Source organism: Hermetia illucens, chromosome 6, assembly GCF_905115235.1.
Source record: "Hermetia illucens chromosome 6, iHerIll2.2.curated.20191125, whole genome shotgun sequence".
In the NCBI taxonomy this organism is placed as follows: Eukaryota; Metazoa; Arthropoda; class Insecta; order Diptera; family Stratiomyidae; genus Hermetia; species Hermetia illucens.
The window spans coordinates 80571131-80596121 of record NC_051854.1 but is presented as its reverse complement, the minus strand read 5'-3'; the positions used below and the strand labels follow the sequence as shown (position 1 = coordinate 80596121).

The 24991-nt window shown below is 41.8% G+C and overlaps 2 protein-coding genes across 3 annotated transcripts in view; one reads left to right on the top strand and one right to left on the bottom strand.

Annotated features, from left to right (window-relative positions):
• The window catches only part of LOC119659619 (sex-regulated protein janus-A-like), an 87169-nt gene that overhangs the window by 5813 nt on the left and 56365 nt on the right, over positions 1–24991 (top strand). The window lies entirely within an intron of this gene.
• Positions 8690–24991, bottom strand: part of LOC119659615 — a 331014-nt gene continuing 314712 nt past the window's right edge. Inside the window, exons 10-11 of the mRNA XM_038067791.1 lie at positions 22370–22508; positions 8690–9862 (exon numbers count right to left, since the gene is read on the bottom strand). Coding sequence (XP_037923719.1) covers positions 9219–9862; positions 22370–22508 — 783 coding nt within the window. The 3' untranslated portion in view covers positions 8690–9218. The remainder of the gene's footprint in view (positions 9863–22369; positions 22509–24991) is intronic.

Genomic DNA, 24991 nt, shown 5'->3' with positions numbered 1-24991 from the left:
CTTTTATCGGGGTCCGAAAAGGATATGGAGCCCAGCATAATTTTTATCTGAGACCAGTATAATTTTTATCTAAGACCAGTATAATTTTCACCACGACTCTATTTTTTCGCATACTTTTCAACTGGGCCGGGTTTCCTCTCAATGGCCCTTCTGTTTCGTGGCTTCTACTAGTTGCGGCAAGAAACAATGGTAGAAGCTTAACATACCCAAGAATATTTTCAGATTCTCAACCGGGAAATTCGGAATCGCTTGCATCTTGACTGAGTCTGGTTGAATGCATTCCGGGGTTATTAGGTGGCTGAGGAATCTGATCTGCCATTGTAAGAATTTGTATTTCTCAACATTAGGTACTAGATTGGCCACAAGGAGACGTTGAAAAATGCGGAAGGATGCAGCCAGAACATCATTCAAATATAGGAAACAAAAGTGAAAAATGAAGCTTTCGTTATACAGAGTGGGTGAATCTGAAATGTTTGGTTGTAGCAGACATCACCTAAAAGAGTCTGAAAAGTGTCATTTTCGCAATGAATTTGGAAGTTGCAGGGATTTGGTGATATTTCCTTGATTAAGTCCAAGGTCGAGAAAATATGCCAGTCAACGGCAGAGTGTGCAAAGTCGTGAAAGGGTGCAATGGGGTATCATGTTAAGTGGCGAAGATCAGCAATACCTTGCAAAAAGTTCTTCGACATCTTCCGTGCAACTGCGAGCTTCTACGATGGCTATGGACGCACTTTAGAAAAGATAGGGACGTTGATGTGGTGCTGAACATCATGCTTAATGGGCTCACAGAAACAGATCAGACACTGGCTGGTTCTGGTGATAATAAGTGCCAAGAAAACATTCGTCAAACCTAAGACTCATTTGTGTATGTCTGCAGTCATATCCAGGCCGACAATCGCGTGGTTAAATCGTGACTAGAACACGAATTGCGCCTCGAACTGCCTACGTCAAAACGATGCCATCTGTACTGCCATAGCAGCTATTGAGGAGTCTGTCTCCTTTCTGTCCGTGGACGGCTTATGGCGATGCCAACTAACCTGCAAGGACAACCGACACACGAGAGAAACGAGGGGTGAAAAGAGTGGAAGAAAAGGACGCTGCTCTGTCCACTGTCTGCCGAAAACTTGAGTTGGTGTAGACATTTGTCTAAAGACTTTCGTTTGTGTAGGCATTTGTACGTCTGAGGAGCACTTTACCATCAGGATTTGCGTTTCATTTCCTGGGCGCGGGTTAACTTGCCCACTTGGCTGGTCAGACGGTTGTTTACTCGCCACTTTTTTTGATTCCCGCAGAATGCAGTTGGGACATACTGGTTCTCACGAGCACGTTTCTTTTCTTCGCGCGGAGCTTTTATTCTAAGCTGCGGTCATACTCGGCTGCTTCCCGTTCGAACGCCGACGAAGTGGTTAACCTTTGGATCGGACGGTTGTTCTCCCTAGATTGATCATTCGACCCACAGTGCGGCCTTCGAACCCTACAACAATAAACCCCATGGCATCAGCTCTTCGCAGCAAAATTTACATACAAAAAGTTGTTTTAATTGCCTGACACAAATGCTAATAATATATTTGCTAATATACAACATTATCAGGTGCATGGGTGAGCTATGGAATGTATAGAAAAAAACAACAAAAAAGGTTAATGATTATTTTTGAATATTCGAAAATTTCTGTGTTAGAATTGAAAATATTGTATTTAAACGGGTTATAGGGTTTCAAAAAATTTAAAAGGTGAGAAGAGCGAACATTTTTACTTAAACATTTACATGGTTTATTAATCAATATTTCAAGTATTTCAATGTTTTCGGTTTGATATGATGTCGGAATGGAAAGTAGGAATTTGAAAGAATGAGGGTACTAAAGAATTCTAAATATGAGGCAAAGTAAAAAATGCTGCATACAAGCAAGTGAATATTCTCGTCACTTCGCCGCAATACTAAGGCGAATTAAATGATGTAAATTGGAATATTATCTTGTCTTTTGAGAAGCCATAGCGATGAGGGGATTATCTAAAACCGAAGACATGGGAAGAGTCGGCAATAAGAATGAACGGTGTCAAAGTTTTCGACATGTAAATAACGTCACATGTTTTCCTGGACCTATTTCGAGATAGCTTTCGGAAAGTTTTATTAGGAACACGATTAAAATTACAAGTTGTTATGTGTTTCAACCGTCCCCCGTTGTCGTCAATTGTTGTCTTTCAATTTTACAACAACAGGAAATATCGTGAGTGGATTCTCTGCCCCTATCCTAATAAAAATTTTGATAAGTTGGCAACAATTGAAATTAGTTTCGGAATCCCTTCAATTTGAAAGAGTGGGCTCTGCGTCATAGCAATCAGGACTTGCTGTATCATTACATAGGTCATTATCCATAAAAAATACCAGGTGTACAAACTTAAATCCGCTGTTTGCTCACAGATGGGGTCAGTGAGCGTATTAAGCTGCCATGAGCACGCCATATTTTTTCTTTTAGTTGGACATTTGTCAACAATTGTTAGTGTATATCATCAGCAATTTCATGCAAAAACATTTTTTTTCTCTTCAATAATCATGTCCGGTTTTGTTCCCGGAAAGTAGTACTTGCGGGAGGCTCTGCTTTTTTGCTTCAATTTGAAGAATCAGTCGACAATGCTCTATCGGAAACCACGCGCCGAGACTAGTTCCGTCGGTTCAGAGGTAGCGACTCCGATCTGAGCGACAAGGAGCGTGAAAATCGGCCCGGGAAAGTTAAGGACCACGAATTGGAGGCTCTTTTAGACGAGGACGATACTCAAATGCAGAAAATGCTCGCCATGCAATTAGGTGTTTCTCAACAAGCCGTTTCCATGCGTCTACGTGTAATGGGTAAGGTTCAAAAGAGGGGAAAATGGGTGCCGCATGAATTGAACAATAGGTAGATGGAGCGGCGCCAAAGCACATGCAAAATCTTGCATGCCAGACATAAAAAAAGATGTTTTCGCATCGGATTGTGACTGGCGACAAAAAATGGGTTTATTTTGAGAATCCTAAACGAGAAAAATCGTGAGTTGATGCCGGCCAATCAGCGACATCTTTTGCAAGACCAAATCGCTTCGGACGGAAGACGATGCTGTGCGTTTGGTGGGATTAGCGGGGTATTGTCTAGTATGAACTGTTGAAACCTGGTGAAACTGTCGATGCCTACCGTTATCACCAAAAACTCATCAAATTGCATCGTGCTCTGAATGAAAAACGGCCGGAATATCAACAAAGCCATGAAAAGCTGATTTTCCTCCAATGCTTCGTCGCGCACGTCGAAAAAAGTTCGGAACTACTGAGAAACGCTCAACTGAGAGATACTACGCCACCCCACTTATTCATCAGACCTGGTCCCATTCGACTATCATCTGTTTTCATCGATGGGCCACTCTCTCGCTGGGCAGCACCCCCATTCTTACGCAAACGTCCGAAAATAGCTTCATGGCGTGGTTTGCCTCGAAAGATCAACAATTTTATTGGCATGGTATCGATAAATTACCCGAAATATGGAAAAAATGTGTAGATAGCACGGGCCAGCATTTTAAATAAAGTTCTCTATGGTTCTTTTGGTTCCTTGAAAAAAAAAACAGCGGATTTAAGCTTGTACACCTGGTATATGTATATATTAGCACAATGGAATCTCGATCATTCGTATTTCTGGCTAATTTGTACAAATTTAGAGTTAATATTCTTTATTTTGTAATTCCGATAATTCGTAATCCAGATAATTCGTAATTCCGATAATTCGTTCCAAGTTGTTAGTCTTCCGACGATACGATTTATAAGGATTTTACTGCACTAAGTAATGAGCATATCAATTATTGAAATAGTTAATGCCACTGCAAATTTCATATCCATAGCAATGGAACTGGATACCTTACAAGATGGAGTCTTCACTCTGCATCCTTCTTATTACGGCACTTTAACTCGGGATGCTCAAACTATAATCAGTAAGTGGATAAGCCAGTAAATTAATGCTAAGATGGAGGCAACGGTCTTGATAACTTTGTTTTCATGCAATTTCACGCGAAAAATCACTGGAAACTAGAATTCGCAGGTAATGGGGCGAGTTCTTGTCTTTCTATAGTATTACAATGTAGTTTACGTTCGAAGATACATACATTAGGATAATGAACCTCTTAAGATTTTATGATCTTCTTCAAGATGATGGAGAAACATGAGTAGCTTCAGGCTAATTGAGATAATATGATGGAGATAATGCAACAACAGATGCTGTTGGGGGATTGGATTCAGTTTATCTCTTTATTATCTAGTATCTTCAATATCCAGTTTCAATGGGATTTTCTCAAGTTTATTTCATAGTTCTTGAGCATAATAACATTTGCACATTATAAACTTGCTTTTATTATATCGGGTGGAATTTTAGCCCCAGTTATGGGCAACAAATCGATATTTTGGTTAGATTTAGTATTTGAGTGAAAAAATTTAGGAGTTGGTGAGTCAACAAATCATCTAGTAAAAATTCTAAACCTTAGATTTGAAGAAAGTCGGTAGAAGTGTATGAATTTTCGCTAAGATATCTGAACAAATCGGGAAACCGGAAGCTTGACGCTTCAGGTATAAAAGGTTTTGTGTTAACCTATGTGAGGAGCATAACGCAGTTCTCCATTGGATGACAGCATCGTTCTGTCAGTTTTGTCAAAAGCAGTAACCTGCCCAGAACAGAGCGATTTGAATATCCCGGCTCAATGCTATCAGCCAATGAAGAAATGCGTAAAGAAATTGCTTCACGCATTAACGCAACCTGGGTGAAGTGGCAGTTTGCTGACTATAAAAGACAATGAACAGCGTCTTGCGGTAATGGAGACGAAGATGTTGCTTTTCACTAGTGGCGTGAAACGTTTTGATGACATCTGAAATGAGGATATCCGCGATCGATATGGGGTTGAACCGATCGTGGAAAAACTGCGAGTGAGGCGTTCTCGATGGTAGGGTCACGTAATTCGCGCTAACGAGAATTCGCTTGTCAATATTGGTCTGAACATCGAAGTCAATGGTAAGCGACCAAAAAGCTGGTCGAAACAAAGGTGGCTTGATACGCTGGATGGGGATTTAAAAGCTTCGAGATTACATCCAGATCAGGCATTTGATAGAGCCAAATGGCGAAACGCCACAAAGATACTTGGCCCCAGCCGCGAAAAACGTCGGAACGGCTGGTTTGACGATGAATGTAAGCCAGCAACGGACCGGAAGAATGCTGTATACGGAGTAATGTTGCATTCTCAAAGAACGCGGGCACGCGCAGAGATTTATCACGAACTCCGTCGAGCGGAGAAGCGACTTCACAGACGGAAAAAGGAAGCCTGGCAGAACCAACAAGTCTGTGAACTGGAAAAGTACAGGGAGCAACCACACCAGGCGCGGAAGTTTTACCAATAAGTCAGCAGGATAAAGCGTTATTCACCTCGATGCTCATCCTGCCGAGACAAAGTGGGAAATCTGATTTTCGACGAATGGGCATATTGGAGCGATGGGTTGAGTACTTTGATGAGCTACTGAACAACCAGAACATTGGCGAGTTGGAGGTGCCGCCAACTGAAGACGACGGACAAATACTGCCACCACCAAGTATAGGAGAAACAGCCCGTGCAATTCATCGGCTTAAAAATCATAAATCGCCAGGAGCCGATGGAATTACAGCCGAATTAGTTAAATATGGAGACGATCAGTTACACCAAGTGGTTCATCAACTTGTGCTCAAGGTATAGCACAGCGAATCAATGCCTGACGATTGGCAACTAGGCATTATCTGTCTTATAAATAAAAAGGGAGATATCACACAGTGCAGCAATTGCAAAGGTATCACGTTGCTGAGTACCATCTATAAGATGTTCTCCGCTATCTTGCTAGGCCGGATCGCCCCATACGCCCAGAACATTATTGGCCCATACCAAAGAGGCTTCACTCCAGGTAAATTAGCAACAGATCAGATTTTCTCTCTGCGGCAAGCAATGGAAAAACTTGGAATATGGACAACAGTTGCACCATCTATTCATCGGCTTTAAAACCGCCTATGATAACATAGCCAGTGTAAAACGATACACGGTCATGAGAGAATTCAGTATCCCGACGAAATTGATAAGACTCACTAGGCTGACCGTGACCAATGTGCGAGGCCAAATAAAAGCAGCAAAGGATCACTCTCAAGACCATTCGACATCAACAACGGTTTACGACGCCCTATCATGCGTCCTCTTTAACCTGACCCTCGAGAAAGTGATCCGTGATGCTGAGGTAAATGCAAAAGACACGCCCTCTTTAAATCCACCCAACTACTGACCTATACTGACGATATCGACATCATGGGAAGAACGACCCGAGACGTACAAACTGCCTTCATCCAGATCCGCCTGCGCGAGATCTTGGGCTACACATCAATGAAGGCAAAACAAAATATTATATATGGTGGCAACGTCAGCACCGAAAACCAACCAACCAACAACATCGAATCACACTGGTCAAACGGGAAGAATAAAGATAGGAGACTACAACTTTCAGACCGTTGATAATTTCTCCTATCTAGGGTCGAAAATCACAACCGATAACAGCTACGATGATGAAATCCGCGTACGGTTGTTTTCAGCCAACAGAGCCTATTTCAGCTTACAAAAACTGTTCCGTTCGAAACGTCTCACCCTAGGGTCAAAGCTCTTACTGTACAAGACAATGATCTTGCCGGTCCTCATGTATTCCTCGGAGACTTGGGTTCTTAACAAGAAAAATTACGAACTTTTTGCCGCGTTCGAGAAAATAATCCTCCGAAGAATTTTTGGCCCTCTACATGAGGATGGACGATTCCATAGCCTACATAACGACGAAATCTATGAGCGATACCACGACCGTCTGGTTGTAGATAAAATTCTGCTCACTAGGTTGCGGTGGGCGAGTCACTTAATCCGTATGGATAAGTATGATCCAGCCCGAAAAGTTTATAAGGGTAATATCTATGGTAGAAAAAGAAGACGAGGCAGACCATGCCTGAGATGAATCGATGGCGTAGGTCAGGACGCCAGACAGCTTTTTGGGATATCGAATTGGTGGAACTCGGCGATGGTTTGTTCCTTCCACCTGAGACTATAATCCTAAGCCAGTCAACCGTGTTCTCCGTCGCGCAGTCTAACCGTAAAAGATCTGGTCAAATGCCGGTGAGCAGGACCTCCTTACTATCCACCCCTCGCACATTTCTATGATGATGAGGTCCTCGAGGATTTGCTGCTCCTCACGAGTGAGCATTTGCTCCGGAAATACTTTCGCAGTATGGCTAGTCGAATGCTCTTCACAGCGTTAGCATAGCTAATGGTGGGCTTTCTGGCGCCTACCTTCACCCCTGACTTACTCGGGTTTTTCCCCTCTTGGGCTTGGATTTGGATTTCTAGGGAGCATTGCCCTCGTGTGGGCTTATCTCCGTTGCTTCCTGCCTTCTTTACTACGATTTCGAATGCTTAGGTCTGTCCAGAGCCCTTTTAAGTGCCTCTTGTGGTTTCTGGCTTTCCTTTAGATAGCATAGATATCCAGTAGTACCTTCCGCGAGTGACATCTGTCTCCTTCCTGACGTCTTATGTGTTGACCTCAGACGTACTTTTGTTGGACTCTGCTTTTAAGCAGGGATTTTTGTTGGTTTCGGTTTTCGTACGAGATCAATTTTAAAGCTGACTCCACTGCTTGACTTCCCAATTTCTCCCTTCTGTAGTCACCTGGCTCTCAGTTGTATTAGAGTATAGCTCCTCTACTGGGGAGGTTTTTTTGCGATTCTGAGCAGGTAGGGTGGTTGGATTTTTTTATCCAGTGTCCCATTATGTGGTCCTAACTAGTTGAATTGAAGGTGGTTTTTACATCAAGGATGATGAATGCACAGGGCCTCCTGACACTGCTACTCCCACGTCTGCCTTCGAAAATATCTCTTATTTTTGGTGAGGTTCCATGACCGTGTTGAATCTATTTGTCACGTCATGATGTTTTTAGCTGGACTTTTCGCTTTGCTTTGGTAGACTCCTCTTCCTTTTACTCGCGCTTATGTCACGTTGAATTTAAATTGACGCTATTTTGGGTAGTACCCATTCCGGGTATGTAAGGAAACCAGAAAAGTGTCCAATTTTCGACTTTCTGCTTGTTTCGTTTTCTCTTCTCTAATTCGATTGGAAAATTCCAGTAAATGGTGCTGAAAACGGTAAGAATGGTTCAATGCGGTGTATATCTTTGTATTCAGAAACTGCTAGACTTGAGGTAGTCCTTTCTAGGTTGGCGACTTGTGAAACAAGTCAAATCTAAAAATAGGGACGTATAAGAAATTACTACCTCATTATTAAGATTTTTTCGCAGGAAATTTCCCTGAAGTTTCCTTAATCTTCGGTTTCATGGAAATTCAATTATCTAAGTGAAAGTTGTCAGGAATGTCCTTAGGATGAATTGCAGGGAGAACATTGCCTAAGTAAACATCTCGCGCAAGTTTCATTTTCCGTTTATTAACAGTCAATATTTCTAAATTCTTCTAAATTATGTATGGAAAATTGATTAAAACGATCTTTTCGTATAGATTTGAAATAGAATCTATTTTGCATATTCAACATAAATAGAATTTTCGCTACGAATACTAAAACAGTTCGGGGTGAAGTTTTTCCACATAGTTTTTTTCAAGTATGATAGTTACATCTAGGGTGAGTGAGCGTCGGACTTTTTTGTATAATACAAAGCGCTTCGTAGCTAACTTAAATTTATCGTAAACTTACAGTACATGCCACGAAAATATTGAGTACCAAACGTGTTGGAACCCATTGACAAATGTTTTACATGCAAGTGAAGGGTGTTATGTTCGCGCTAGCGAATTACTGGAAGTACATATAAATTCCATACAAGCAATAGATGGTCTTGGTCAAAACTCCTCTCCTTCGTCCAGGGTAAGGCTTCATAAACATGAGTACAATTTTTATTGTGATGAATGCAAGGTTAACTTTCTCTAGCCAAAGGTTCAGTGTTTCCTCTGGGGGTATACGAATGAAACGGGGGAAGCGGACTCAGTTGATTTATTAGGCACTAAACATTGATCGAGTAGTATTATAATTTATGGATCTCCTAACATTAAATTATTCCCTTCCATTTCACACGTGTATAAAATGAGATTCCCTTTCCTGCCATTTTCCTGGCAACGATTGCAGCCTGTATACCTCAAATATTTTCGTGTCCTTATTTTTCAACGCCAGCCTTAATCATTACTATCGCTCGCCTGTCTATGAACTAGAGCTTTTACGGCGCTAACAGTGCATTCATCATTTTTCGATAAACTTTCGATATCCTCACAGGATCGACTATAACTTTCCCGTTTCAGTTTATATCGATGCAATAAATTCCTTTCTTGTTTGAATTTTTCTTCCTTGAGCTCCTCCTGCTTCTTGCTGTCCTGGTCTTCATTAAGGAGAGATATTGAATCGGCCTCTTCGTGTAGTTCTTCTTCGATAATGTCCTTGTGATGGGTAGCCGATGTCGTAGTGCTGATAGCTGTTGTTGTGTCCGTTGACGATGGATTTTGAAATTTTGTGGATTTGCCGTTTCCAATTTTGTCTTTATGGCAATCGGAGGATTCGGCCGCATCAATAGCATCGTCGTCATCCACATGACCTAATATAAATGGTAATTTCAGGGATACCTCGCCACCCATGCCGCTCAATGTTAACTTGACTTTCACATAGTATGCTACGTAAATCGCAAAGACGTTACGCTCCTCGCCTGTTTGGGGGATGCGATGGGCGCTTGATGCTATCTTGTAATTGTTAGCAGAATCCGAAGACGAGTCAATTGACATGTTATTGGTAAACAAACTCTCGACGGCGATCCAGTTTTTTGTGGGACCTGTTGAGAAAAGAATAGAAGATAAGATAAATCAATCGAGAAGTTTTGAAGTTGGGGTGGCAATAGGCATTTTTCTTTGTTCAGATTTTTAGATTTCCTTGTTTTGTTGACAGGATATGCTCCAACTAGTGGTTTTCATTCTATTTTAGTTTGTTTTCACACTTTGATGCAGGAATAAACAAAAAATTTTCTCATATTAGTCACTCGCTCTTGTTTTATTTATTTGTGGCTGTTATGACGCCTTTTGAGAGCTCATAACGAGATTATTATCGACTTTATCTTTTCAAATAAAAATAGATGAATTGGAAGTTGAAGTGCCTACAGTCGGTTTTAGGAGAGTCTTTCAAGGATAGTAGAATATTTGTTATTGGTGATAATTTAACGCTCTTGGCCAATGGTAGGAAGGGTCCGCAGGATGCTCGCTTTCTCCAATTCGAGTGGAAATTCCAACGATATGAGCTGGACTTTCTGGGCCTAAGAGAACTAAGATGGTGGGATTCTGAAGCGTATTCATCTCCCTTTTGCGACATCAGTTGTGATGTGCTTTTGTACTCTGGAAAACTAAGTGGTAGCTGACGCGAATCTGGTGCCGTGTCGCTTCTGACGCTACCGCAAGGCGCGCTCTCTTGACCTGGAGACAGGTTTCTGGCAGACTTTAAGACTGTATGATTCCGGTCCAGCTTAAGGAGGTTACTAAAGGTTACATTGTGATCGTAATGGATGATAGGAATGCTCTGCTCGGACAATCTTGATATGATAATGGTGGGAGGTATGTGGATTTCTGCAACTTCCGCTACCTCGTCATTGGTAGTACATTGTTCGAACAAAGAGTCCACCATAAGGTTCTTCTCTACTGTTCTTGGCCAAGTGCCCTTGGGGCGACTTCCCGGTCGGGCATCTTGGAAGAGTGGATTCATTGTATGACCTGTCTATTGCCTCTTCCTTCTGCCGATCACATGACGTACGGGCGACCAAGTTATTCGTTGATAATAGTATCGGGCCAGCGTACTGCGATGATACGACGCAGACAAGTGTTAACGAAGGCTTGGAGTTTTCGAGTGACAGTGGTGGTCACTTTCAATGTACTACTCCCATATAGCAGCACAGAAATAACACTAATACAGAACAGTCTCAGCTTAATCTTGGTGTTGAGTAACTGCACTTTCAGGTTTTAGACAAGGCAGCGAAAGCGGATCTAGTACTGCTATGCGTCGGGCAACAATTAGTTCAGTGCTACCTTCGGCAGAAACCACGCTTCCTCCGGCCACAAGTTATCTGCCGTTCAGCAATGTTAAACATCATTATCAACGGGGCAACAACCGGTATCCGGTCTAGGCCTGCCTTAATAAGGAACTCCAGACATCCCGGTTTTGCGTCGAGGTCCACCAATTCGACATCCCTAAAAGCTGTCTGGCGTCCTGACCTACGCCATCGTTCCATCTCAGGCAGGGTATGTCTCGTCTTCTTTTTCTACCATAGTTATTACCCTTATACACTTTTCGGGTGGGATCATCCTCAACTATACGGATTAAGTGACCCGCCCACCGTAACCTATTGGGCCGGATTTTATCTACAACCTAACGGTCATGGTATTGCTCATAGATTTCCTCGTTATGTAGGCTACGGAATCGTCCATCCTCATGTAGGGGGCCAAAAATTCTGCGGAGGATTCTTCTCTCGAACGCGGCCAAGAGTTCGCAATTTTTCTTGCTAAGAACCCAAGTCTCCGAGGAATACATGAAGACTGGCAAGATCATTGTCTTGCATAGTAAGAGCTTTGACCCTATGGTGAGACGCTTCGAGTGGAACAGTTTTTGTAAGCTGAAATAGACATCATCCATGATACACTAATATTTGTCGCTTTCCACAGGCATAGCCCAGGTGTGAGTTGCTTTGAGCTATTTGACAACCGGCTTTCAAGTGATACTGTGAATGCTAATCTCATTTTTTCCTATGGTTGGTAATTGAAATAGCGACTAGATAACCCGTGAAATTGATCATCGGGGGCTGCTTTGATACGGGAAGGACAAGGACTCCATTATACATTACGTTCGTATTGATCCCCCTGGTACTCCTGGTGTGACGTTTGTCATCCGTATCGTACCAAAGTGAGAGGTAATTTTCGAGGAAGTTAGCCATTCGTTTTAGTCAATAAATTTTTTATCCACTCCCAGCTGGCGGAATTGAGCGCATTTTTAATGTTCAATGTTACTTGACGAAAACCAAACTGTTACTTCGATAGGTCATTCCCAATTGTATGATAGGGAGAAGTCTATTGTAGATGACTTTTTCTACCACTTTTCCTACCGTGCCCATAAGACAAATCGGGCGGTATGATGACGGATGTCCCGGTTGCTTATTGGGCATCTGCTGCTGCCTCCAATGTGCCGACAGTCGAGGCTCTTTTCCGCTTGCGAAGCTTACATTCAGGGACAGCCTTGCACTTCCTGAATATGACCTGTGCATATTGCAGCAATGTGGCCAAATTGAAACCATCTAAAACAGTGCTTGAGGGACAAACGATCCAACATATTTTTATTTTACAAACTGTCAGCAGTTTGAACGCTGTTCACACCAGTAAGGTGATAGTTGTCATTTTTGCGTCTCCATACGCCTCCCTGTGTCTTCTGATTATGAACTCTTGCAACCTTGTTGGTCAGCACTGTTTTTCTAGGTTCTCGCGGATATCCATCTTGTTTTTGACTTTATCAATGTCTTTATGTTACATCACAACCTCTTGGTTTTTGGCCTATACGTGCGCCTTCTTCACCTTGTCGAGGAAATTTTTGCTGCTTGGCTGGAGACTTCGACTTCAGTATCAATTTTTTGTTTTCATAACATCTGATCTGCTAACGCTTTCCCCAAAGTCCTTCATACGCTTTTGTCCTTCTTGCAAATATCGACATATGTCATATAAACTTTTTAGAGATAATGAGAAATTCGGGCCCCAACCTTCCTTTCCGCAAACCTTGGCCCATTTCTCTTTGGTTCCTTTTTGGCGTTTTATCTTCCTTCAGTTCATTAACACAGACGCCGCTGACTGTTTCCACAATTTTGGTTAATTTGTTGAAACTTTTTCCTTTCCTCCTTTCTGTTAAGAGGCCTTATTGCCTTTTAGGATCGTGCGATAGTCCAAAGGAGTCGTTGGCTGCCTCTCGCGCCGCGGTAGGGATTAGCCCTACGCCTTACCGTCTTTTGGGTTTTGTAGAGGCGTCACTCATATTGCCTGAGTGATGCTTGCTTTCTTCTAGGTATTTTTTCGTCCTTGGCACTGTTTTACAACACTCGAATAGCTCTGTATTTTGAATGGCCTGGTGCACAATGCATTTGTTCTTTCTAAATTTTGGCAACTCTATTATTTTCGCTCCGAGCAGGCCGAACGCTGATTCGTTCTATTCGGATACTGTTCTTCTGCTTGATTTTCCCGCATGGGATCGGTCACTGTTTATCTGGCTGTAGGTCTATCTATCACATACACTTTTCTCAGAAACGTTTACTCTTATTGATTTGAAATTTGGTGGAAAGTTCGGAACCATATACAGGGAGTAACACCGTTCTGCGTTCAGTTTAAGGGGGGGGGGGGTCCTCAAATTTACTGCAATTTAAGACTTTGAATGTTAGCATCACACTACGGTATGACATAATGTAAGCATATACATTGCGAACTAGGTACAAATATTCTTATATAAAAAGTGCGCAAAGTGAAGCGCCGAGCTTCTGACTTTCGATTTGTTATAAATGTGGGATCGGAATTGACTCGCTCTAGTAAGTCAGCGACATTTACGTGAATGAGTTTTTGGAGAAAATTCAGGATGTTCGGAACTAGTCGAGGTTTCATACCCAAATAATCATAAAAAAGGATACGAATTGATCCTTTGTCTGATACTTTCATCTATAGTAAAATTCGCAAAACATACTTGACATGAATTGACAAAATCGAACACTGTGAAAAGACTAAATGAAAGATCGCCCCTTTTAAATTCCACACCAATATAGAGTGCAGTGGTGTCAGCTTAGCGGCAAAAAGAGTTTTGACAATGAGAAGTCATTGCAGTTATAGGAACTGGTGTGGCCGAAAACACAAACCTATTGAATCGACGACATTCTCTCTATCTGTCCACTGTGGACAACATTTTAGGTAAGGTCTTGGTCTGCACCCTTATAAAATCCAACTGGTGTAGGAATTGAAGCCATTGAATCATCAGTGAATGGGCGGAAAATCAACTTCAGCGATGAGGTTCACTTTTGTGTTAGTGGGTATATAAACAGGTAGAATTAAGAAATTCTTGAGATACGACTATATCCTGAGCAAATTCACTCTTTGGCGCGGTTTATATGTGGAGGCGTAATTGGTACATACATATTTCTTTTAAAATAAATGCGGAGCCCAAATTATCGTCAATGACAACCGCTACACCCAATGCCAATCGTCTCGGAGACAAATGGGTTTAGAAGAATGGTGTCATATACCATATTTCGATTCAAATCATCAAGTTATTGAGATAAACTTTTATTGATTAAATCATCCCACGAAATACATCTGTGATTGTCAATAACTCAGGGCTCAATTAGTACTTTTCGAATCTAGTCGAAGCTATCCAACCGAAAAGCTATCCAAACGAAATCTAGGCCTCAAAATATACCCCGTTCCGATATCTGCATAAATGAAGTTAATAATAGTATATTAGTATATTTTAGAAATTTAGCCGGAAACCCCCTTAAGTTCATGCTAGAATACTACATTTATATAAATTTGAAGTTTATAGTGACTTTTATATAAATGTAGAATATTACATTTATATAAAAGTCAAGTTTGAAGAAAATCCAACCATTATTAACAAAGTTATAGAGGGTGAAACTTTGCCATTTGTTGTGAATTGCGTGCATTCTACAACGTGTATGACGTCATCATCCGTGGAGAAGCTTCCTGCTTTCATACCTCCGGCGCAGATGAAGTTGCCGTTCACGTCCCAAAAGCTACTGGCTGCCTGTGGAAACGTAGAGGTGTAACGATGGACCCAAGGAGGTGAAAGCTGGAGGCTACGAGGAGAGTGAGTGCGATGAATGCAAGAAGGAAATGATCGTTAAGTTTCTGAAAACCAGTAACACTCTTGAGCGCTGTAACGAATGCTTGATTGAAAAAGTGCAGGCTAGTTCCCCCTCTTTATCCTCTTGTACCGACCATATTAACACACTTCGGATCATCGGGGAACAGTGTGTGGAGTTAGGTTCTCTCTTCATCTGCTCTTCATCTTTTTCGAGAAAGCTTTGGACGGCGTGAACAGGGGAGTCTTTTTGAAATGCTCTGTGCGGGAGTGACAGCATGAAGAGAGGGTATTTGGAACGCTCTATACGGGAGGGATATTACAGAGAAGCTAATAGCTATTATTAAAGCGACACGGGTAGAACATTGATGTCGCGTTGAATTTGATCACGATTAGTATATTAGTAATATAATAAATGTAGTTATCTCAATACCAAAATTTTCTCTGTGGTGTCAAGTGGAAACGCCACATTTAAGTTATAGCCACTTAGAAGTTCCAAGTTTTCGATTGGAGTACTTTGGCCTGAGATAATTATAAATGAAGAACTCCATCGCGGTACCGACCAGATATCCGCAGGAGTGTTGTTGAGAAAGTGAAAGTGGCAACGGATAGGTCAAACATTGAGAAAACACAGCAGTGTGGCATATGTGGTTTTGGGCAACATTAGATGAATATGGTGTTTATCTAGTTCAGTTACCCATTTAATTTGACCGTAAAGTTGTTTGCCTCGTGTGGTCCGGGGTGCTGGCTGACCACCAAAGGCAATGAACAATGCCTCGTGGTTATGGGTTTGTCCGCTTGTATAGAGTTCGTCACTTTTACTCGGTTATAAGATTGGTTCTGATGAAGTCGAGGGGTTCTAGTGTATTAATTCATGGCTGTCTCTGTTGAGGTTCGAGTTTTTTCCATCGTTTTGGATATTTAAACCAGTTTTAGCTAGTTTGGGGAGGACGAAAGTTGCGAGTCGGGAGTTTCCCCGAAAGTTCGGAATAGAAGCTTTAATTATATAGAGAAATAATATGAGGCCTGTGTAATTTTCACCCCGGGGACTGCATTTTCTTTCCATTGCGCCATACATTATTAACCGGGGGCTATGGTACGCAAACCTGTGCATTCTATCAGTTCCCTAACTTAAAAGAAAAATACATGTCTATTATGTCACTCCGTTCAAGTTTGCTTTCGAATGTCGAACAGGTGGGAATACCGGAAGTTGGACGCGTTGGGTATGAAGGTTTTGTGTTCACCTTATCTGAGAAATTTTTTATGCAAGTTTTTCCACTCGTGCACAGTTAAAAATTTCAAATATTCGTTGATATGTCTCCAGACTTCAACTGCGAATTTCATATGAGTCCATTTTGATGTCATACACGTTTTAGAGTAGAATAAATTCATGTGGAATACAAACCTTCTGTAACTTTGTTAATAATACTTGGTTTGCCTTCAAACTTTTCAGAATTATGTCTAATATAATATTATCACTTGTTGATGTTAAATTTTGTATTTCTATAATGAATTTACGGAGGTTTTTGGGTAAATTTCTAAAATATCTCAATATGCTATTATTAACTTTATTTGAGCAGATATCGTAATGGGATGCATTTTGAAGCCTAGATTTTATATACATGCATCACTATTTTTATTTTCAGATTTTTTGGTTGGAAAGGCTTTGAAAACGAGGCTTTTTTTTAGCTTTTGGTGCACACGTTTTGAGTCGTCACTTTCTTGCCTTCCACCCAATATACGAAATAATCATAATCGTAATCATTTTCGAAAAGTACTAAGTCAGTTCTTTGATTTGATACCCCACATGACTATATTCTGTGAAAAAAATGTGAGGAGGCCGAAATGGAGCATAATAATGCAACTCGTTGCACTTGTAGCGGTTGACAGACCACATATTTTCATCAAATTTCATGACAATAGCCCAGCCTTCTTTTGCATTTCCTCATTCAAACTTTCTCAAACCTCATTACTCAAACCATTACGCTCTCTCTAAAAACCAATTCAACTTGCAACCAAATATTTCATTTATATTTTTGGGGTCAATGATAATCTTATGGACCTTTTGTTACTGCTTGTAGATTTGGCTAACAATATAGCTTCAGTTGCACTTTTATCTACACTGAGGCTCGTCTGGATGTTCCCAGTCTATCCAGACATAGAGGCTCTGGTTTTATCCTTTTTTCACAATGATTGAGTTTGAAGTACCGAAATTTCGGCCAATTACCAGATATACATAATTTAAGACAAATGTTTGAGACACAAAGTCCTCACTCCGAAAAGTTTTGAAAATGAATGATCTGCGGATGAAGGTTTGTTGACTTCGTAACTATGAACTGAAGTCAAAGTTGTTTTATTGCAGATTTCCTCCTAAAATTCTCAACTTCCAATGAATTTATCTTATTGTCTATTCAAATTTATTCATTTTTTCGAGAACCAATCTGAACTCTAAAAATTGAATTATATTTTGAAAAGCTTCCAAGACAGGATGCATATACTTATGTCTAATCTTATTTACATTCTAATTTTATTCCATTCCCTTCAATTCGATCCAGATCCATTCGGAACCCTAGGGTGGGGTGAATTTGTGGACACAATTTCAATGGAAATGCCAAAAATTGATACTTGTATGATTATTTTCTTTTCATGGTTGGTATAAGATACAGCTTTGAACTGACGAATATGGGGAGGATACTTCTCGAGGTTTCCTCATATTCTTGGGGAGTTGATGAACTCAATAGTTTAGAGGAAATTATTTAGGAAGTGTGCGTGCATTATGTTCTCTGAACGGGTTGACTAAATATGAATGGATTAGCGAAAAGATTCAGAAGTTATATGCTTATATGCTTGTTCGGATGAGGCCAACTTTCTATTTTTCTTCAAATGATGCCAGTTATCAGTAACCCGTCGAAACAAAACAAGATAGCACCACATATATCATTCTCCCTGTTAAAATATTTTTATATAATTTCGGGAATTTTAAAGCTGTCTTGGAAGCGTCGTTATAAATTAGGCTCGAATGGGCCAGGGACAGAGGAAGCTTCAAGTAGTCAGCCTAGAGTTCGAATCAAACAATTATTATAATCTGTTATCTTGTTTTTTACATTTCTCTATGACTATTGAGGTCAAATGCTAGATTTTAGCTCGATGTTAGCACTGAAGTATGGGGCTACATTACGAAGAAAACGTGCAGAAACTACTCTCGAAAGTTCCCTTTTATGCTGAAGTATTTTTCTTTTGGAGTAGTGCCATGCTCGCAGTTTAGATCGTTGCTCCAGCTGTATGTACATACATTGTGCCATCGACCAGTCCATAGTTGACCAAGCACCCTAAAAACACAAGCCTCCGTGTTTTGACGGTACAATGGTTAATTTGGTTAAGCGTCAACCTGTTTGTTTCGCGGGTCCCTTCGAATCCCTTTAGTTATTAATGCGTGTACCTGATTCACTGGTCTAAGCTTCTTCAGCCTTTGTCCCGTTCAGAAGCGGGGTCGATTAGTCGTGATCGGTTTCGCCATTTAGCTCTATCAAATGCCTGATCTGGATGCAATCTCGAGGCTTTTAAATCCCCATCCAGCGTATCAAGCCACCGTTGTTTCGGCTTGCCTTTTGGCCGTTCACCATCGACTTCGATGTTCAAACCAATCTTGGTAAGTGAATTCTTGTTAGCGCGAATTACGTGACCATACCATTGAAGACGCCTCACTCGCAGTTTTTCCACGGTCGGTTCAACCCCATATCGATCGCGGATATCCTCATTTCGAAGGTGATCAAAATGTTTCACGCCACTAGTCCAAAGCAACATCTTCGTCTCCATTACCCCAAGACGCTGTTCATTGTCTTTTATATTCGGGCAACACTCAGAACCATAGACGGACAACATTGCGGTAAATTTTAGGTTTGAGGCGTTCTTTGATTCGTCGATCACAAAGAACACCAGTTGTGGAACGCCATTTCATCCAGGTTACGTTAATGCGTGAAGCAATTTCATAAAGCAGTTCTCCATTGCCTGATAGTGTCGACCCGAGGTATTTAAATCGCTCAGTTCTGGGTAGATCACTGCCAATGACAGTGATTGTGCCTGTTGCATGGGGAATGGTCGTCAAAAATTCAGTTTTATTCAGATTCAATCTGAGACCGTGTTGCATGAGGCGATCATTCTATTTTTGGACAAGTTGCTCGAGATAATTTTTGCTATCAGATGCTAGGAGAATATCATCTGCATAAATAAGGCAGTGTGTAGGGCGCTGGACTTTGGATGCTCCGTGTGACGGTGTCCATAACAAAAACAAAAAGGAGTGGGGAGGGTGTTTCCTTGATGAACACCAACAGAGACACGAAGCGGTTTTGATACACCCACCATGCTTCGCACTTTACTTTTCGGATCGTGGTAGAGCAATTCAACCCAGCACATGAGTTCCTCTGGCACTAAGTGCTGTCGTAAAGCATACCAGATGAGTTCGTGTGGCACACGTCAAACGCTTTCTCTAGATCCAGAAATGCAATGTAAAGGTGGCGATGCTCTTCACGGTGTTTCACCATGAGTAACCACGCAGCGTGTATTGCGTCAGTAGTTCCACAGCTTTTGACAAATCCGGCTTGATTCACGGTTATTTCAACGATTTCGCGAATACGGTTGTCAAAAATGCGTTCAAAACTCTTCATGGTATGAGAAAGTAACCGGATCGGACGGTAATTTAAACATTCTGCTAGACTACCTTTCTTTTTCCATATTGGAACAGTGAAACTTTCTTGCCAGTCAGATGGTGTTCTTCCTTCCTGAATAGCCCGATTAAAGAATTCACTGAGTCACAGTGTTGGGTCCCAGCTCTTCGTTTTCCAGAGCTCAGATGCGATGTCGTCAGGTCCAGTGGCTTTCTCCGATTTCATTTGTTTTATTGTCTCCTTGATTTCAGTTGCGCTGACAGGTGGAACTGCTCCACCAATGATTGTGGAAGTGGAGGATGGGTAAATTCTTCAGTTGAATTCTGCTCGAAGTATTCTCGCCATCTATCAGTCGCGGCGGTAAGCAAAGTATCGTTCTTGTCATTAACGCAAAAGAAGTATTCGATATCTTGTGTGTGTTCGTTATGGCTTTTGGCAAGTCGATACAGATATCTCTCGCCATCCCGAGTGTCCAGTTTATCGTAAAGATTTTTGTAATGGTCCGCTCGAGTGACAGCAACTGATTTCTTTGTTTTCCGGTTGGCATTCTTATAAATTTGCCAATTGGCCGGTGTTTTATCGTCGAGAAATTTGTGGTTCTTCATTTCAACATCATCACTCCAAAGCCAAGTATCTTGGTTGATGTACCGCTTACCTGGCTTGGTGACCCTGGGGGTTGCAGAGGCCGCTTTGTGGATCGTGTCTTTCATTTGGTTCCACGATTCTTCCACCTTCGTAATAGCTGGTAATCGTGTGAGTGAGATCCTTCCTTCCTTCTTCTCACGAAATCGCCACCTTTTAATGCGCCGCGGGCCAGTGCGTTCCTCACGCTGTTTTATCGGTGTCTTAATTCGTAGGACGGTAATCAACGGCGGATGTTCAGATGCGATGGTTTTATAGGAAACGGCTTGGCAATCAGTGATGGTGTTAAAATGTTGGCGGCTTATGAGAATATAGTCGATTTGCATTTTACTGTTCATCATCATCATCATCAACAGCGCAACAACCGGTATCCGGTCGAGGCCTGCCTTAATAAGGAACTCCAGACATCCCGGTTTTGCGCCGAGTTTCACCAATTCGATATCCCTAAAAGCTGTCTGGCGTCCTGACCTACGCCATCGTTCCATCTTAGGCAGGGTTTGCCTCGTCTTCTTTTTCTACCATAGATATTGCCCTTATAGACTTTCCGGGCTGGATCATTCTCATCCATACGGATTAAGTGACCCCCCCACCGTAACCTATTGAGCCGGATTTTATCCACAACCTGACGGTCATGGTATCGCTCATAGATTTCGTCGGTATGTAGGCTACGGAATCGTCCATCCTCATGTAGGGGGCCTAAAATCCTTCGGACGATTCTTCTCTCGAACGCGGCCAAGATTTCGTAATTCTTCTTGCTAGGAACCTAAGTCTTCGAGGAATACATGACTACTGGCAAGATCATTGTCTTGTAGAGTAAGAGCTTTGATCCTATGGTGAGACGTTTCGAACAAAACAGTTTTTGTAAGCTGAAATGGGCTCTGTTGGCTGTTAACAACCGTGCGCGGATTTCATCGTCATAGTTGTTATCGGTTGTGATTTTCGACCCTAGATAGGAGAAATTATCAACGGTCTCAAAGTTGTATTCTCCTACCTTTATTCTTCCCGTTTGATCAGTGCGGTTTGATGTTGTTGGTTGGTTGGTTTGGTGCTGACGTTGCCACCATATACTTTGTCTTGCCTTCATTGATGTGCAGCCCAAGCTTTCGCGCCGATCACCGCCTGCTCGATCTGGATGAAGGCAGTTTGTACGCCTCGGGTGGTTCTTCCCATGATGTCGATATCCTCAGCATAGGCCAGTAGTTGGGTCGACTAAAAGAGGATCGTACCCCTCGCATTTACCTCAGCATGTCTGTGAAGTCGCCGGAGTTCGTGATAAGTCTCTGCGCGTGCCCGCGTTCTTTGAGAATGCAACAGTACTCGTTATGCAGCATTCTTTCGTTTTATATTTTGATGTAAGCTATGGGAGCCAATGTATCGTCTGAATACGGGATCCGTCCTTACTTGGCTGTTAAAATGCCTTACACTTAATGCTGGGCAAGCGTTAAGCCTAAAGTCTTAGCACAAAGGCGAAAACAAACATCCATGACGAGTCAGGATTTTAATCCAAAGCAAGAACATCGGGATGCTCACTTTTAACTAACTCGCAGGAATCTCCCATTGTTAAAAACGCGCTGAAGTGGTCTGCCTGGTGCTTACACACTGACTTCGCTCAAGATGATTTTTAGTCCAAGTACTATGTCCTTGGATAAGACCGTTCCCTCTAGTTCTTTTGCGGTGAAAAGAGGAAGATTTCGACGGGTTTCCTTTCGCTTTCGCTTTCTTGGAATAGAATCTGATTTTGCGGTGTCGCGCCCAGGTACTCGAGGAGAGGGAGGAGCCACCGTTCCAATGTGGCTCTTGTCCAGAAGCCTCAGCGGAGATTATCTGGCAGTATGGAAACCGGGATGGTTCTTTGAGAGCATATGTTTCAGTAGATAATATTGGTTAATAAGCCGATTTTACCATGACATATACCTTATTAAAGGCTGATACGGCAACCTAAGATATCGATGATCCTTGGCTCTAACATTGGGCTGGAAACGTCATAACCGATATTTATACTTACGATTTCCAGGCAAAAATTAGAGGGATTTTCTGGACGAATAACGTACTCTGGTTATGAAAGCAACATGTTCAAAGTGATATTTTACGAAAAGTAATTAAATCTAAATCCTATTTCAATGCAGGACTCAAAGCAAGAAATATATTTTAATTACCTTTTGCGGGAAGAATGTCATATGTGTGAATGAAAATCTCATTGGATTTAATCTGACGAGTCTCATTAATTTCAGCTACAACGTTCTTGAATTTACCATTACTAAACATGCAAACGTCTACATGTTGTACAGCGTATATCTGGAAAAGAAAGGAAAGAAATATTGTTCACCAAAGAATTCATCATCATCTTAGTCCATTGTTTCTATTGTCTGAATATTTTACACGAGTATAATCCCGAATATTTTATAATGCCATATTGGACCTTTTTGTTCGGCTGTTGTTTTCGGCTCCGTGTACTACCTGGAAGGACAGGATGTAGTCACATCCGCCCCCCGTGGAAAGTGTGATAATCTGAATAAGTAAGCGCAAAACAGAAATGAGAAATGTTCATTTAATCCTTTCGTCATTTTATTTGTTCTGATGTTCCTTGAGAATAACATAAATAAGACCTAAGAGGATTAAATCCTTACGGAACTTTCTTAAGTAGAAAACGGCGTCAAGGTGAGATCCTTTTATTTTAGAACTTTACAAGGAAGACGGGGGAAGAGATAAACTTGATGGTATAAAATACATTATGAAGACTGAAAATCAATAGGATAGCAAGGGTTCTGCTTCTGGTTCACACCGCACGAAATACGTTAATATATTCCTTTGGTTTGTTTCTGTGTTAAGGACGAAGTATGGGAAGCACATATTTATTGCTACTAATATTCGATTAAAGGTATCTGGAATTGTGGAGTATGCTTGCCGATTTAGGTGCCCGGTAACTGTGGTTGCTACATAATTTCGCAGGTGAGCTGAAAATTAAGCCGTAAACCTGACAAAATGCTTTATCAGTTGATATGGCATAAAATATGTTGTGGCTTACAAGAATTCCATTGTTCCTTTGTGCTTTTCGTAAGTCCAGTACTTTCATAATGTTTTTACTTTTAGACGTCGCGATGGTTGAGTTACGCTATTTAAGTCTCAACATCACAAACTCGTCCTTTCTGGGTTGAATTTGGGTCAACATGGATGTTCGTATTTGAATTTGACGCCTCGAGACCTTTGTGCACTTTCGAAACAATATTACCAGTTAATCTGTGAAACCCTTTTTGATTGTTTCCTCACTGGGTTTTAAAGTTCAAATTCCTCCTCAGCCAGTATTGCCATTAGAGGTTACTACAGCATCGGCGATCCCTTCACAGACATTCACAAATTAATTATTCTCACCAGTTGCTCCGCCACAAGCAGCAAGGATTTTGCCACCAACAGCTACCTAAAATCCTAAATTATCCGTTGTCCAATAACAACAACAGCAGCAGCAGCAACAATAATGATAACAGCAACCACAACGGCCTCTGGTCGTTTATTCGGCACAACAACCTGTAGGTCCTGGTGGTATTGCGCTGCAGTCTCTTGTGTCGTCAGCTCAGGGGGTTGTATCGCAACAACAGGCACAATCCCAAATAATGAACACTAAGGTGGATAGTTAAAATGTATTTGATGTAATGTCACGACCAGCAATCGGAATATAGTGAGCCTTATAAGTGTAGAATCGCCTAGTGGCGTGAATATTCCATTGCCAGGTTTCCCCACCTAACAAATTCCCACAACAACCGCAGAATCCGTCTATGGTGGGCGTACTTCCTATCTCCGTTGCACAGATGCCGGTTACAGATACTTTTGACTCAATTCAAACACCAATCGCAGCATCAAATCAACGGCAAGAAACAAATTAATAACCTGGACGATAATCAAGGATCGAAAACAGAATCACCACAAGATGCTCAAGAACCTGATGTACAAAAGAAATCGCATTTGCAATCGATGGGATGGGGGGGGGGGGGGGGAGGGGGGAAGTAGAATCGAATCAGTGGAGCAACGATGTAGTCTGCAGCAGTAACAGCAGTAGTAAACGTGATTGGAATAGTAATTTTGACAATCAAAACGACTCCAACATGTGGAAGAATATCCCCAATGGACGTACGAGGGTTGTTTCAAAAATGAGATTCCCAATAATCCAAATTTGCAGCCCGTGAGGCTAGGCGAAATCTGGCAACACCGCTTTGTTCGCTGGTTCGCCCACCACCGCTCCCAACAACAATCGCCCGTATGCGACGGTCACTACCGGCCTCACAGCCATCCACGGTCAACGCCAGGTGCGAAATTCGGTCATCCGATGTTCACACGCAAAAAAGTTACCACACATAGAATTTCATCGCCAGTTAAGTGAAGTGTATAAGCATTGAACATGTCTGCAAATAGTAATAGGGAGTTCGCTGACGGCCGCACGGACATCCACGGTGGACAACGGGCCAGGCATCGATCTCTGGCGAAGTTGTGGCGAACATTGAGCAAATCATGCTTGAAGATCGGCGAATCACGATTCAACAATTGGCTGCTGAAATTCCTGAGGTTTCTGAAGCTTCAATTGACAGGATTTTGAAAGAAAGGCTATGCTACCACAAGTTGTGTGCGCGCTGAGTGCCGCACATACTTTGGGGAATCCACAAACAGCAGCGCGTCGACTATGCTCGGGAGTTTTTGAGTGAATGCGACGAGAGTACCGAAGACCTCTTAGCCTCCATTGTTACGGGGGAAATGTGGTGCCATTACGTTATTTCGGAAACAAAACAACA